The sequence below is a fragment of the Phragmites australis genome, chromosome 21 (assembly GCF_958298935.1).
Source record: "Phragmites australis chromosome 21, lpPhrAust1.1, whole genome shotgun sequence".
Lineage (NCBI taxonomy): Eukaryota > Viridiplantae > Streptophyta > Magnoliopsida > Poales > Poaceae > Phragmites > Phragmites australis.
In genome coordinates, this window is record NC_084941.1 from 1,585,765 (window position 1) to 1,599,972 (window position 14,208).

The 14,208-nt window shown below is 43.1% G+C and overlaps 1 protein-coding gene across 1 annotated transcript; it reads left to right on the plus strand.

Annotated features, from left to right (window-relative positions):
• The first annotated feature begins 2,910 nt into the window (after nt 1-2,910).
• On the plus strand, nt 2,911-4,595 carry LOC133903357 (expansin-B6-like). The gene is made up of 4 exons (XM_062344696.1): nt 2,911-3,186; nt 3,348-3,457; nt 3,692-3,882; nt 3,992-4,595. The coding sequence occupies exons 1-4, from the start codon at nt 2,988-2,990 to the stop codon at nt 4,314-4,316; spliced, it is 825 nt and encodes a 274-aa protein (XP_062200680.1). The 5' UTR covers nt 2,911-2,987; the 3' UTR covers nt 4,317-4,595.
• Nucleotides 4,596-14,208: the final 9,613 nt, after the last annotated feature.

Consider the following 14,208-nt stretch of genomic DNA (forward strand, 5'->3'; position numbering starts at 1 on the left):
CTAGGTTTCATAGAAGACACGGACGAACCTCCCTATGTACGCTGTGATCATAATGAAGGGCGAACCGTTAAGCCAGATTAAGTAGCTTTATTTGCATAGTAATGAAGGATATGAATTACTATTTATTAATGAAGGATATGAATTACTATTTATTAATGAAGGACATGAATTACTATGTTTTAATCAATGTGTCTTTATTCTCGATTAAATATGTGTCTCATTGTATGCATGTATTGAGAGGGAGAGAGATGGAGATAGGAGAGAGAGGGGGAGGACAAAGAGGATAGAGAGAGGGTTAGGAGAGAGAGGAGTGGCAAAACACTGTTGGTTTAAGGCTTTAGCCGACAGTGATTCCACGGGCATCACTGCGGCCGAAACCATCAGCCGGCAGTGATACCTAAGGCATCACTACCGGCTGAAGTCGTCGGCAGTGATAACTGCCTTCACTATCGGGGATTATCACTTTACCCATTGCTGATTGGAAAACCGACAGTGAAGGGGCTGGGCTTACCAGCCAATAGTGATAGGATTTTCTGTAGTAGTGGTGGTGGCACATCTGTTAGTTGAATTCATGTCGGATCAATACAATGAATATTCCCCAGAACAATAGATCAAATCCGACAGTGAAGAGGGTTTACCAGCCGGTAGTGATAGGGTTTTTTGTCACACTACAGAACATGTCATAAGTAGCGCCCTATCAGTGTCGATTGCGCAGAAACCGACACTGAAGACATATCAGTGCCGATTGTTAAACTCCCGCGCGCAAACAATGGCTGAGTTGCTAAGAACCGGCACTAAAAAATCACTATCAGTGCTGGTTCGTAGCTGGAACCGGTACTGACGACACTGATAATGAAGGGACTATTAGTGCCGGTTCGTGTCACGAACCGGCATTGATATTTGATGATAACAGATTTTTTGAAATTCATAACTTTTTCATACGGTGTCAGATGGAGATAAACTTTATATGAAAATTATAGCTTTCGATAAGATCTATAACTTTGTAGTTGACAACCTTTTGATTTTAAGTAATTTAGATGCCAAAATAATCATGACAAACTTTCAACAGGAGGGGTCAAAAGAAAAATATCTCGTAGTGCTATCAGCAATGAGAGATATGTGAGATAGTAAGGAATATACGGGTGAGGGAGGAGGTCACGGCTTCGAATCCAACGGAACACACGTGCGTGAAAAAATGCGACGACGACGTGTGCATGTGGGGTAGTTCGAGGCCTCGGTCACTGGTTGGTTATAAAAAAAATTCCATCTTTCTTAGCTTCAGAACATCTATTTTTTGAACCGACCATTAGTGCCGGTTCCAATTAAGAATCAGCACTGATAGCACTTTTAGTACCGATTCCAGAACTGACACTGATAGTCGGTGATTATCAGTGTCGAGTAACCAATGTCGGTTCAAGAACTGTTATTAATAACAATTTTGAACCGACACTAATAACCTGTTATATGGTAGTGTGTAGGAGTGGTGGTGGCACATACGTTAGTTGATCTCAGGCCGGATCGGTACAATGAATATATCCCAGAACAATAGATCGATCGATTTGATCCATGATTGTTAGCTTCGATGATAGGGATATTAATACCCAGGTATTTTGATCCAACTGCCGTTCGGTTTTCAGCTGCATGTGACCGAATATCCCGATTACTAGCCCAGCACGTCATATGGCAATTTACAATCAGATAGGAAGGAAATGTGCCTAGTCCAGTTAGTTAGAGTATGGATGTATATCTCGACTATTTGGATTTGAGTTATCTTGATCACGATTTTAGTGTCTATCTCTTCTTAATAAAAATCTATCTACTTTCTCCTAAGTTAGTATATTTTAGCGACTCAGTTAGTTAAAGATACGAATATATATATCTTAGATCACTCAGATTTGAATCTCTTCGACACGAATTTGGATGATTATTTCTTGATGCGCGTCATCGCTCATGCTCTTATCAATATCTATATCCTAACGGTGAAAGTGATGACGCCCTCTCAGGGCTCTGCTACTGTAGCAGTGGACCATGAGTACGTATACGTACGTACATATATATATATGTAATATATCTATACGTATATATGTATTCGTATATATATATACATGTATACATATACCTATATACATACATATGTAATTTTCTTTTCCAAAAATTCTAGAAAAATATCGAAATGAATAAAATGCAAAGAAAAATATCTAAAACTCAAAAAAATACGAAACAAATTTTTTTAGGTTAGTATTACTTTCACCTACATGTTAAAACTATGTGCATACATAAAAGTACTATTGTTTTCTCTATAATTAATTTAATATGTTTAACATTAATAATTTTATAAATAAATATTGAAATGTACAAAAATTGTGAAGTTAATTTTTAGTCTTCTTTTGTCGTGCTCTGCACAGCAAAATAAAAATAGACGCAACGTAACATTAATAATTTTATAAATAAATATTAAAATGTACAAAATTTGTAAACTTAATTTTTAATTTTTTTTTATTGTGCTCTATACAGTAAAATAAAAATAGGCCATCAGACTAAGTTGATGCTAACTGTGGCCGCAAAGTGCTTCCACTAGATATACGAGAACCACGAGATCATTGGCGAATTAATCATTGCATTGGCAGGAACCGATCGACGTACGGTGCGAGCGTACGACCCCTAACATGCGATAACTGACAAGATGTGATTTTGTAATACTAGCAGCACAACTGGCTCGCGGACCGAGTACTCCATTCCACCATAATTCGATCGGTGGCCATGTGACCTTGCACCTCTAAACACGGCACGTCCGGTGCCGGCGACGTCGACTATCCATGCCCAACTGCTGTCATCTTTGCCAACTTGCCTGCCTATAAGGCTATAAGTACACCGGAAGTGCCACCCCTTTCGATCATCAAAACACGGAACAGCCGAGTACTAGATAGTTACTAGCTAGTGCATAGAAGGTTCTAGCTTAATTAGCTGGTAGGCGCGCGCTGATCGAGATGGCCGCGCGGATCGCCTCCAAGGTGGCTGCACTTGTTGCACTGTTCGCCGTGCTTGCCACGCATGGCGCCCGCGCCGAGCCGGTGAGCTACAACGCCTCCGGCGCAGCCCGGCAACTCCTCGGATCCAGGGGCGCCTGGCTCCCCGCCAAGGCCACCTGGTACGGCGCGCCCTACGGCGCCGGCCCTGATGACAACGGTATGTGTGCGTGCCTACGTGCGCCACGGACGAGGATGTGCGTGGCGTACGTACGTACGCTTGCTAATGCTGCCGTGTTAACAACGTGTTATTTTCGCTGTTCGAACAATGCTGTGGCTGGCATTGTGTCGTGTGCACTCACCGATCGGTTCTGCATGCAGGTGGTGCGTGCGGATTCAAGCACACCAACCAGTACCCGTTCATGTCCATGACGTCCTGTGGCAACGAACCCCTGTTCAAGGACGGCAAGGGCTGCGGCGCATGCTACCAGGTACGTACATGCAGTACGTATACGTACGTAAATCCAGCCGAACACTGGGCGAGAGTTTAATTAATCAGTGCCCCACTTGTCCTGACCATTTAAGTTTGATAGGTCAAATGTAGCGTTAACTATTTTCCTCGATGTTAACGCCGTTGCTGGCGAGTGCCCTGCTGTTGTTTGATAGGTCAAACGGATCGAATTTTAGTAACGCATCTCTTCACGTGGTGTACGTTCAAACTTCAGGTACGGTGCGTCGCTCAGAACAACCCCGCCTGCTCCGGCCAGCCGAAGACGGTGGTCATCACCGACATGAACTACTACCCGGTGGCCAAGTACCACTTCGATCTCAGCGGCACGGCGTTCGGCGCCATGGCCAAGCCCGGACTCGGCGACAATCTCCGCCACGCCGGCATCATCGACATGCAGTTCAGGAGGTCGGTACCAACATCTATCATGACGCGCTACCTAATTAATCGTTCACGCCATGCGACGAGACGATGATCTGACGCATCGAGACCTCGGCTCGTCGATGTACGCATGCAGGGTGCCATGCAACCACCGGGGCCTGACCGTGAACTTCCACGTGGAGGAGGGCTCGAACCCCGTCTACCTCGCGGTGCTCGTGGAGTACGCGAACAAGGACGGCACCGTGGTGAAGATGGACCTGCTGGAGTCCAACTCGCGCTACTGGACGCCGATGCGCCGCTCCTGGGGATCCATCTGGCGGCTCGACTCCAACCACCCGCTGAAGGCGCCCTTCTCGCTGCGCATCAAGAACGAGTCCGGCAGGAGGCTGGTGGCCAACAACGTCATCCCGGCCAACTGGAGGCCCAACACCAACTACCGCTCTTTCGTCCAGTTCACTTGACCGCACGCTACACTTATACAACTATCCGCAATCATATATTGGTGGTGTATCGTGTAGCGATTGCATTTTTTTTTTCCTTTTGCAATGGGTTGGCGAATTTCAGTTATGTGTTAGTCGTTGTGTGTGTCTCGAGACGCGTGGGGAATGGAGGAGGCAAGTATTATGCATGTGCTCTCCCGCCCACTTTCACAAGTGTTCACAAATGCGTGCCACACCATGTGTAACCAAACCACGAGCTGCGGCCTCATCAGTGCATTGACTTTTGGATCAGTTGTTTCAGACTATTCTAGTAGAGGTGGGTCTGCTGCTGACTTACAATGGAGCTTCGATCGTTTTTCAGAGCACAATATAGTGTACCGTTCTTGCAGAGACGAAACAGCACCTTAGTAAAAATTGGGCTCAATTAAGCTTCCATGAAATTCGAATAAGCGAAGAAAGCTACGTTTTATTTGAGGGATATGTTTTGAAGGGGAAGCAGCTACCCACTGTCGCTGGAAGAAAAAACTTGAAGGAACAAGTAACCCTGCATATGCATCGGGTGAAGGAAGCTTACCTTTTTTTAAGAAAGTTAACTGGCATGAGATCGGCCAATTTTTATATTAATAGAGCAGGAGAAAAGAGTAAAAATAAACTGTTAAAAACAGAAAACAACAAAAGGACCCTAACTAGGGCAACGAAAGGAAAGATGCTAGGCTCTTAGCTCCCGCAATGCACCAGGCTCTTGCCTCCTCCTTGATTTTCGCCACCAAGGCGATCACTGAAAGTTCCTGTTGTTGGAAAACTCTTCTATTCCTTTCGTTCCAAAGCTCCCAAATTATAAGGATAATGAGGGAACGAAGGGCCCTAGGCGGCACCCCCCCCCCCCGGGAGCCAATTGCGCTCCACCAATGCTTGACCGTGACGAATGCGTCCCATGCAGTTGTACAGTTTGATCTCCCAGTGCACCAACTATAGATTGCTTCCCAAACTCGCTTGGAGAATCTGCATTGTGCAAAAATATGGATCGCCGACTCATCTGTGGCTCTACATAAAGTACAGGTCCTCTGGTTCAGCCACCCCCTCTTAATGAGCATGTCTGCTGTCCAAATTCGATTTTGGAATGCAACCCACGAGAAGAGCTTGCACTTTGGTGGCGCCCAAACTTTCCAGATCAGCCGCTCCATGTCCGTGGATGTCAAGCCTAAGAACTGCGCTTGGTAGGCTGAGGCCGCTGTGTACTCTCCAAGGGAGGTGGGGTTCCAAGTGATAACATCGGGGTCATTTTCATGTAACTGGACCTGTTGAAGGCGTGACCAAAGGAGGACAAATTCAATGAAATGTTGGGCGGCAGAAATGGCGCCAAAGTTGATTTGCTGCACCCAGTTGTTGTTATGCATAGCCTCCGCCACCTTCAGCTTCGTCCTTTTGGAAATTACGAAGATGTTCGACGCTATCCTCTTCGGCGATAACGAGACGAGGAGGTTGAAGAACGAGAGTGGTTGGTAAAAGTTAGTAAATGATTCAAATTTTAAGAGATTTTATTAGATGGAAGGAGAGTAGGGGAATAGTTGACGTAGGAACAACTCCTGTTTTATATAATATATAGAGATTATTATTTGAGTGTTAAAATGATTCACCATGTCCGCTCTCATGGTCATGAAATTATTATATTAATCGAAAAAAAGATTCAGACAACTTATTGTTATGAACATCTAACGTTTTAGATTAAATCAGAGAGTCCATATCAAATACAGTTATTAAATAGCGAAATTAAAAATTAAAAATTAAAGAAAATTAGCAGTTCAATTTTTATACAGTTTGAGGATCAAAATATCTAAATAAAGAGTCCAAATAAAATAAATAATAATTGAAATTAGGGTTAGAATAGAAAAAATAATGATACATATCAAATATAGCCTTAGAAAAAAATTAAATTATTATAAAAATTAAATACTTAAATAAAGAGTTCATGTAAAATACAATTAATCAAAGATTATCGTAATAACATATTACAACAAAACTAGCAACGCTATTAGATCGAACCACCTTGCTAGTTGGTCTAGAAAATATAGCATTAACTCTTTAATTTCCTCGACGTTAATGACGTTGTAACATTGTACTTAAGAGGTCAAACGTAAACATGGCTTCACGTTTTGTTTAATCTACTTCAGATAAGATGCGTCAGAAAGAGTAACCCTGCCTGCTCCGGCCTGGCGAAGACGATCGTCATCACCGACGTGAACTACAACACCAAAATCTCCAAGTACTACATCGACCTCAGTGGCACGGCGTTCGGCGCCATGGCCAGTCCCGGCCTCAACGACAAGTTCCGCGCATCATCGACATCCGGTTCAGGAAGTCGGTATAACAGCATTTGATTCCTGACACAAACAAAGAGTCGTTAGGTAATTATCTCCATTTTTGGCCAAACCCTACCCTTTGCATAGCTCTAGAAGGTACCCAATTCAGCGAGTCAAAAGCTTATGTTATATCCAATTTGAGTAAGAGTACAAGTGTGTTAGTTCCAGAGGACTTTTACAGTACATCAAAATAAGTGTATACTGTCTATTTTCTTCATCCGATGGTTTAGATTGGTCCAATGATACTCTATCGTTCATCAATATTATGGGTATCATTAAAGAGTATCATGAGTATCATAAGGGTAGGATTGGAAAAAAAACTATGATAAACTTGTAAATTATATGTTTAATTAGAGAAGATCAAAATGTTAGTTTATTCTTCGGATAAGCTTTCACTTATTCTGTTCATTTCATTTATTAGGGTTTCCACCCTCCGTCGGTCGGTCGATGATGGGTGACGAAGATCCGAAGTCCGATCAGTCAATGACGTAATTACCCCTAAGGGTATCAAGATAATTACAATAATACATACTAAAATGGACAGTTAGATCACAACAATGATACTCTCCATCATCTAGTATCATGGTGTACTATAAAGGTTCTCTAGTTCTATAGAGTCAATGTACCACATTTTTGACATACAAAAAATTATCCTAGATGTATTTTTTCTTGATGAAGGCGCTTTGGCAATTTAAGACCATATTATTAAAAAGAGGTGCAAGTCTATTAGCCAATAGCTTGGAGGATATCTTCGCGATGCTGTGAATGAGGCTGATGGGATGATAATCTCCCACATGCAACACGCCTGATTTCTTAAGAAGGATGACGATGTGTGCGGAGTTTAAGAATTTGAAATTGTTTGCTCTCAGCTCACGAATGCATCTAAAAGCCTCCGTGAGGTCGTGCTTAATGATGTTCCAGGTTGCTTGGAAGAAGGTAACAGTGAACCTGTCATGCCCTGGAGCTTCGTCTTTGGTATACAGAAAATGGTGTTTTTAATTGCATCCTCCGAGAAAGGTTCTTCAAGGTATGTAAGATTTGAGGGATGCATGTTCAAAGCATTCCAATTCAGCATCCATTCCTGTGTCCCGGGGTTGCTGAAGCAATCATTGAAGTGGGAGAAGACGGCTCGAGCTTTCTCTTCGGTGGCATGGGTGAGTCCTTCATTTGAGTGCAGCACTTGGATGTAATTCTTCTGCTAGCGAGCTGCAGCCCGAAGCTAGAAGAATTTAGTGTTGGCATCCCCTTTGCTAATCCAAGTCAGCCTTTACCTCTGCTTAATTTCAGCTTTTTCAATTAGAGCGAGCTTCATGGTATGGAGTTTAAGCTTCTTTCGAAGTTCTAATTCTGCAAGCGATAGATTTTGGATCTCTTGGGCCATATCTAAATGTAGAATAACCTCCTTCGTGACTGCAAGTTGTAACTTTCTGTCGCTGATCATACTTCATGCCTAGTTTTTTAAGTCTTTCCCAAGTCGATTTAGCTTAATGTGAATGGCTTTGATGGGATATGTAGAGAGGACTGCCTTTGTCCATGAATATTGAATGGTTTTTTGGAAGCCGTCCATTTGAACCTAGAAATTCTCAAATCGGAAGTGTGAATGCTTTGCCATGTATAGCTCGCCTTGCAAGAGGAGAGGATAGTTGTCAGACATAAGGTGGGGAGTGAATGTAGAAAGCAAGTTGGGAAGAGGAGTTCTCATTTCGTCGTGCAGAAAAATCTATCAATACGAGTGTGTGTTGGATTTTTCCGCTCATTGCTCCAGTGAACTTCCACTCATTTAAATGAATCTCTTTTAGGTTCAGCTCGTCTAGCGTTGCTTTAAAAGCATTCATTAGTCTTCTATTCGGATTGGCATTGCTCTTATCCCGGGCTTGTAGAATTAGATTGAAGTCTCCCAACAGTAATCATTCCCCCTGGGTGAGTAGTGAAATGTCGTTAGGGATGTGCAGTGTGTCTAATAATATCGCGTCGGGCTGGCTGGTTAAGTTTCCCGCACGTTCCAACTAAGGATCTGGCAGTGCCGCTGCGCCATTGGAGAAGCTAGTAGTACAACCCAACAGGGAGATGATCAACCTGATCTGGAGTAGACTGAGCACATGCGAGGAGTAGCCAAAGTGACCCATAAACGCAAGGCCTTCTGAGCTACATAGCCGCCAGCCGAGTGAGGAAGAATAGAACGCAGTACTGAAGAAAGACCCAACTCGTTCCTGATTAGTTGCATGACCCATACATTGAACAGAGGATGTAGCAGTGATGCTCACTCGGACAAAAGGCGTGGACAAAGCAGCAGGCCGTGTGTCGATCAAAGGGAGTAATCCCTGCCGGCTGCAAGCTGTACATATGCAAAACGGGAAACAGTCGACTAAAAAACAGAGAGGAAGACGCGCCCTCAACGAATATTAGATCATCTTTAACCATTTTTTTATTTCTTTTTAATTCATTTTTTCGTTCTTATTATATCTATTTTCTCTCGTCTCTAATAATTTTCCTTCGAGGAGGATCGTTAAAGAAAAAGAGAGAGAATTTCGTCCCGAAGAGAATGAACTTAAGAATCACTTCGTGACGATAACCGTAAAAAAAAATCGTTGAAACGTTGAAAGAAACGAAAATCGTTTCACGACGAGAATTTTATCTCTAAATTGAAACCGTTGGTTTTAGTCTTAGCTGACTTCGGCATGGATACATGTGCAACCATGCTGGGATATGGCTTGTGCCGCAATGGTGCGGGCTATGGGCTCCCAGCATCAGCGCCCGCGTCACCCGTCTTCGCGCGTCGTTTGATGGCCGATGGTTTGTCGACGCCGCACAACGATGTTATAGCTTTAATGACGAGGTTGCTGAGGGGACCTTTGAAGAGATCGAGGTAGAGGTTGGTGGCGAGGTCGTCCACGTCGGCGGCGACACTAATGATGCCGAACCGCTTCATCAGGACCTTGCCCGCTATCACAAGTGCTCACAAGTACCTTCCAATCGGGAGAAAATTTGTTAACAACTACCTTGCAGTGTGTAACCAGATCAAGTTGATAAATTTCTATAGTGTGTGTATGCGCTCTTCCTCTCATGTGCGTATGAGCAGTACAACTACTGGAGGAGCTGCCTCGATCCTGACTTTCAACCAACCATGTGCAGTGTGTCTAATCACGAGATTATGGCCTCGCCAATGGATTGACTTCTGAATCAGGTGGTCCGGATTATTCTAGTAGATGCGGATCTGCATCGATCTAACTTGCAATGCATCGCTTTTCAGAGTGTGACGCCCCGCCCTACCTCTCTGACGCGTGGACTTTGCCCATCATCACCTCTTCTCCCACTCCGATGAAACTGTTGCTATGACGCACGACTCAGCGCCCCCTCCCCTGTAACCGCAACTGCCCACTCTCCGCGGCTATAAAGCGCCTAAGGCTCTCGACCGAGCCCCTCTTTGCATCACCGCACCCACACCACTCTATTCCCACGCAGAATCGTCGCTCGAGCGCCATCAAGACCTCATCGAGCTCCACTGAACGCCCTCACTGCCGTTGGGCCGCTGCCCGATGCCGTCTGAGCTTAGGACACCATTCGCCGTCCACGACCACTTGTCGTCGATCTCCCTTCATCCGAGAACCCCCAAGCTGCCGTCGAAGTTCACCTAAACCCCGCCATCGTTGTCGTGACTCTCCGGTCTGTCTCGCCGCCGTTTGAGCCATCAAACAGATTCGCCACCTTCAGCTCATCGTCATACGATGTTCGCCGACGAGTTTCGAGCACCGTAGAGCCTTCTCCGCTCTTCTCTGGCCATCTTTCGCCGCAGGAACTGCGTCGTCACCATCGTTTACGCCAAACAGAGGTAGCTCCCTCCCTCACTGTCGGATCTCTCGTGTTGGTTAGGATTAGAAGTAGGGTACCCTTTCGCGATGAGTAGATCTCAGCCGTCCGATCAAAAACGTGCGCGCGTGATTTAATTAACCGTCGGCCGACTCAGCATGCCAAGTGTGTGTGCCACGCGTGCGCATTTGTCCTATGTGGCATTCCACACAGCTGAACCGAGCCCATCATTAGATTTTTTTTTAATTTCTTAAATCATTTATGATGTCAGAATGATGTAATAATTAAGGTTTATAATTAAAATTTAATATGTTAAGTCTTTTAATTAGGTAAATTTGCATTTAGGTCCCTAGAATTTTCCATTTTCACAAAAAACCCCTATCAGCAACTATTTTACAAATCCCTTATACTTTCATGTTTTTACATTTACACCCCTAGCTTTAATGTTTATTACAAATTAGTCCCTAAACATTGCTATTTTTACATTTAGCCCTTGTAGTTTTATTTATTTACATACAGGTCCCTAAACTTTACATTTTTTACAAACAAGCCCCTAAACCTTTACCTTTTACATATAAGTCCCTAAAATTTTGCAAATAAACCCCTAGACCTTTCTATTTTTACCAAATAGTCCATATTCTTTTACAGAAAGACCTATGTAGCTTAAAACCCTTAAAACTTTTCCATTATAGCTTCGTTTTAGATTATTCTTCCGCTCATGCGATCGTAATAACGTATACTTTCTGTTAGTAAGCTTGTTTTAGACTTTTTATTTGGTTTGGTGTATTGTTAATAGTTGTTTGTGCTTGCTTATTTTCGGTGTTCAACCTTCGACGTTTGTGAGCAACCTACTGTTGAATGCAAGTGTCCTTGACCACTTTGATCTTATTGTAGAAAAGTGTGTCATTTATTTGTTCATTTGCATGCTTGTCAATATGAGTCACATGTTTAGGGTTTACTAGTACTTTTCAGATTATCCTTGTCACCTGTGTTGGAGTCAAGGTGTCAATGATAGACTTACTTAGCTCCGCTGTCATGGATATGGGTGGGTTACTTAATAATTTGATTAATTGTCTATGCAACTTAAATCGGATTAGGTAATCTTTTATAGCAACATGGATCATAGGGATCTAAGTAAGTTGGTTTGTTTGGTATGGCTGATGTGTGTGCATTGGTATTGTGTGAGTACCCGCTTTAGATCTTAAGGACCGGTTCATTGACATGTAACCCGGCACAACAACGCAACTATGAGGTTTATATGGGTACGGCCTGGCTGAATAATTAGTGGCCCATCTAACTCTGTACGAACCAGTTTGCTATTGAGTGGCACAAGATGGGTCCTCTGTAGTAGATGAAATCACTGTTAGTACTGAAAACTTAGTGGGTGTATATAGGTTAGGAGACACTTTGTAAAGGCCTTGTAGTAAGACTCGGATCTACACCCCGAAAATGTGAAGCAACACATGAATCATGTCTCGTGGGTAAAGTGTGCAACATCTACATAGTGTAAAAACTGATATATCAGTCATGCTCATTATCAAGAGCGGCTTGGACTTCTTCATGATTAGTGAGAATCTTGGATGGTTGGTTTTGGTAGTCGGGTGGCGGTGACCCGATGAGTTGGTTGCTAGGTATTAAATATCTGGTGAGTTTGGTAGTCGGAGGGAATCCGATGAGCTGTACGTTTTAAAGTCTTTTTGTCACACATAGTAAATAGGACTGCTAAATCGTTTTGTGTCCCAAGTTAGAATGGCTTAGTTACAGTAAACCAGAGTCAAACATTCATTGTCTTAAACCCTCATATCATGCTTTCCCACACTTACTAAGTACTCTATGTACTCACCCTTTTTCTTTTCCCTTTTCCCTGCTGCGACCAATTGTTGTTCAGATATTGGTGATGAAGTGGAGTTCTATGAAGAAGGCTTCGACCTGAAAAATGTGTTCTAGGTTGGCGCTCCCCGGGACAACATATGTGGTTGATGGAAGACCCACTATCGTTGGTTGCTTTTCTCAGTGTTTTCTTTAAGACCTACGAGCATTTTTGTAATGAATTCTATCATTATGTAATGACACTGTAATGATTTCACTTATGATGTCACCGTATGCATGGAACATAATCCTGACATATATGTGAAATGTATCTGGTTTGTTCTTTTAAAACCAGGTGTGACACGGAGCACCACTGAAACTGCAATATATTTTCCCCACATATTCTCTGTGAAATTGATGCCCTTTTTGGGACACCCATGTTGCCTAAGAAGCTCAAATTTTCTTGGCATCCATTGGTAGTCTAATCAGTGCTGCATAACATATCCCAAACCCGCTAAACCAGCATCCTGCCCCAGGACGTTGGGCCTGCAATACCTGCAAACCTAGCTACAGAGTCGCAACTTCTAGTGAACACGCTCGTAGCGTGTTGGTCGTTTCACCGAGGGGCAAATGACCGGTCAGGAGTTCGACTCCCGGCTTCGCACCGGAGCTTGCCCCCATATTGAACTCTTCCAGACAGCCTCGAACGCCTATGGACCACAGTGGGAGCATGACGTGTGTGCCGCTTACGGAGTCGGAGGCTTCGTGAATCTCTTTTGTAGACGTGTGTGTATAGGTTGTAGTTCTAGCATGTGCCTTATGATGTTTGTGGGTATATGTGTATAGGGTATGATGTGCGTTTGGACGTGCGTTTAGATACTACAACTTGTACCCCCAGTGTTGAAGCTAAAAAAACTTCCAACGTATTAAGTCCTCTAAAAAAACTAGCCTGATAGGTGGTGTCACCCTCATCCTTATCTATACTTCTTATAAAATGGACGAGTTGTGCCTGATTCAAACGATCTCTAACGTACATATTATACAATCAAATGGTCCTTCCATCTTCTCCCCTCTCCTATAATATGAAAAGTCACAATCAATTAGCCAATTAACAATCAACTTACTCACGCATCGTCCTTGCTCGCCTTCCTTAATTGCAGCATGCTCTTCTTCTTTCTATCACTCTATTTTAAAAACTTAAATCAAGATAAATGATCATCACCTAATGAAAGACCAAAGCTAATCAATGGTGTGTCATTTTCTTCCTCTCTTCCAAAACTGTGACAAGATCTCCAACGATTGTGCTCTCTTTCTTTCTCTTAGTCTTTTTCTAAAATCCTACCACAGTCTCTGGTCCCTACTACCGCCTACATGGATCAACAAGCAACAACCTCAACTACAATCACACGTCAATCACCTTCACGGATGGACATCGTTTACCTCCACTCATTGGCTCACACCTACCTCATCAACGCCGGCCACCTCCGTTGATTGATGACGACCATCTCCTCAACACCATCAATCTCCATGTCACATGACCACCTGGATTCAATCATTGTGTATGCAAATCTCTCTTTTGTCATGCTATATTCTTTTACTTTTTCAAATTGATATATTTATTCTATACGTGTGAAACACGTGTGTATTTGCTAGTAAGTTGTGAGAGCAATCATGTTTCACATGCCTTGACTTTTATTACTTAGGGAGAACATATTAAAAAGAAAAAAAGGATTAATTTGGGAGTATATTCACTTTATAAGGTACTTCTTTCGTTCTCAAATAGATGTGCACAAAAACTGATGAAATTTATTATTGATAGATATAAAACATATGTGTAGGAAAAGTAATGGTCAAAAGTTTGTATTAGAGATCGGGTCGATATCGAAAGTGACAAGTAAAGAAGAACACATAGAGTCCTGCGGTGTAAGTTGTAACTA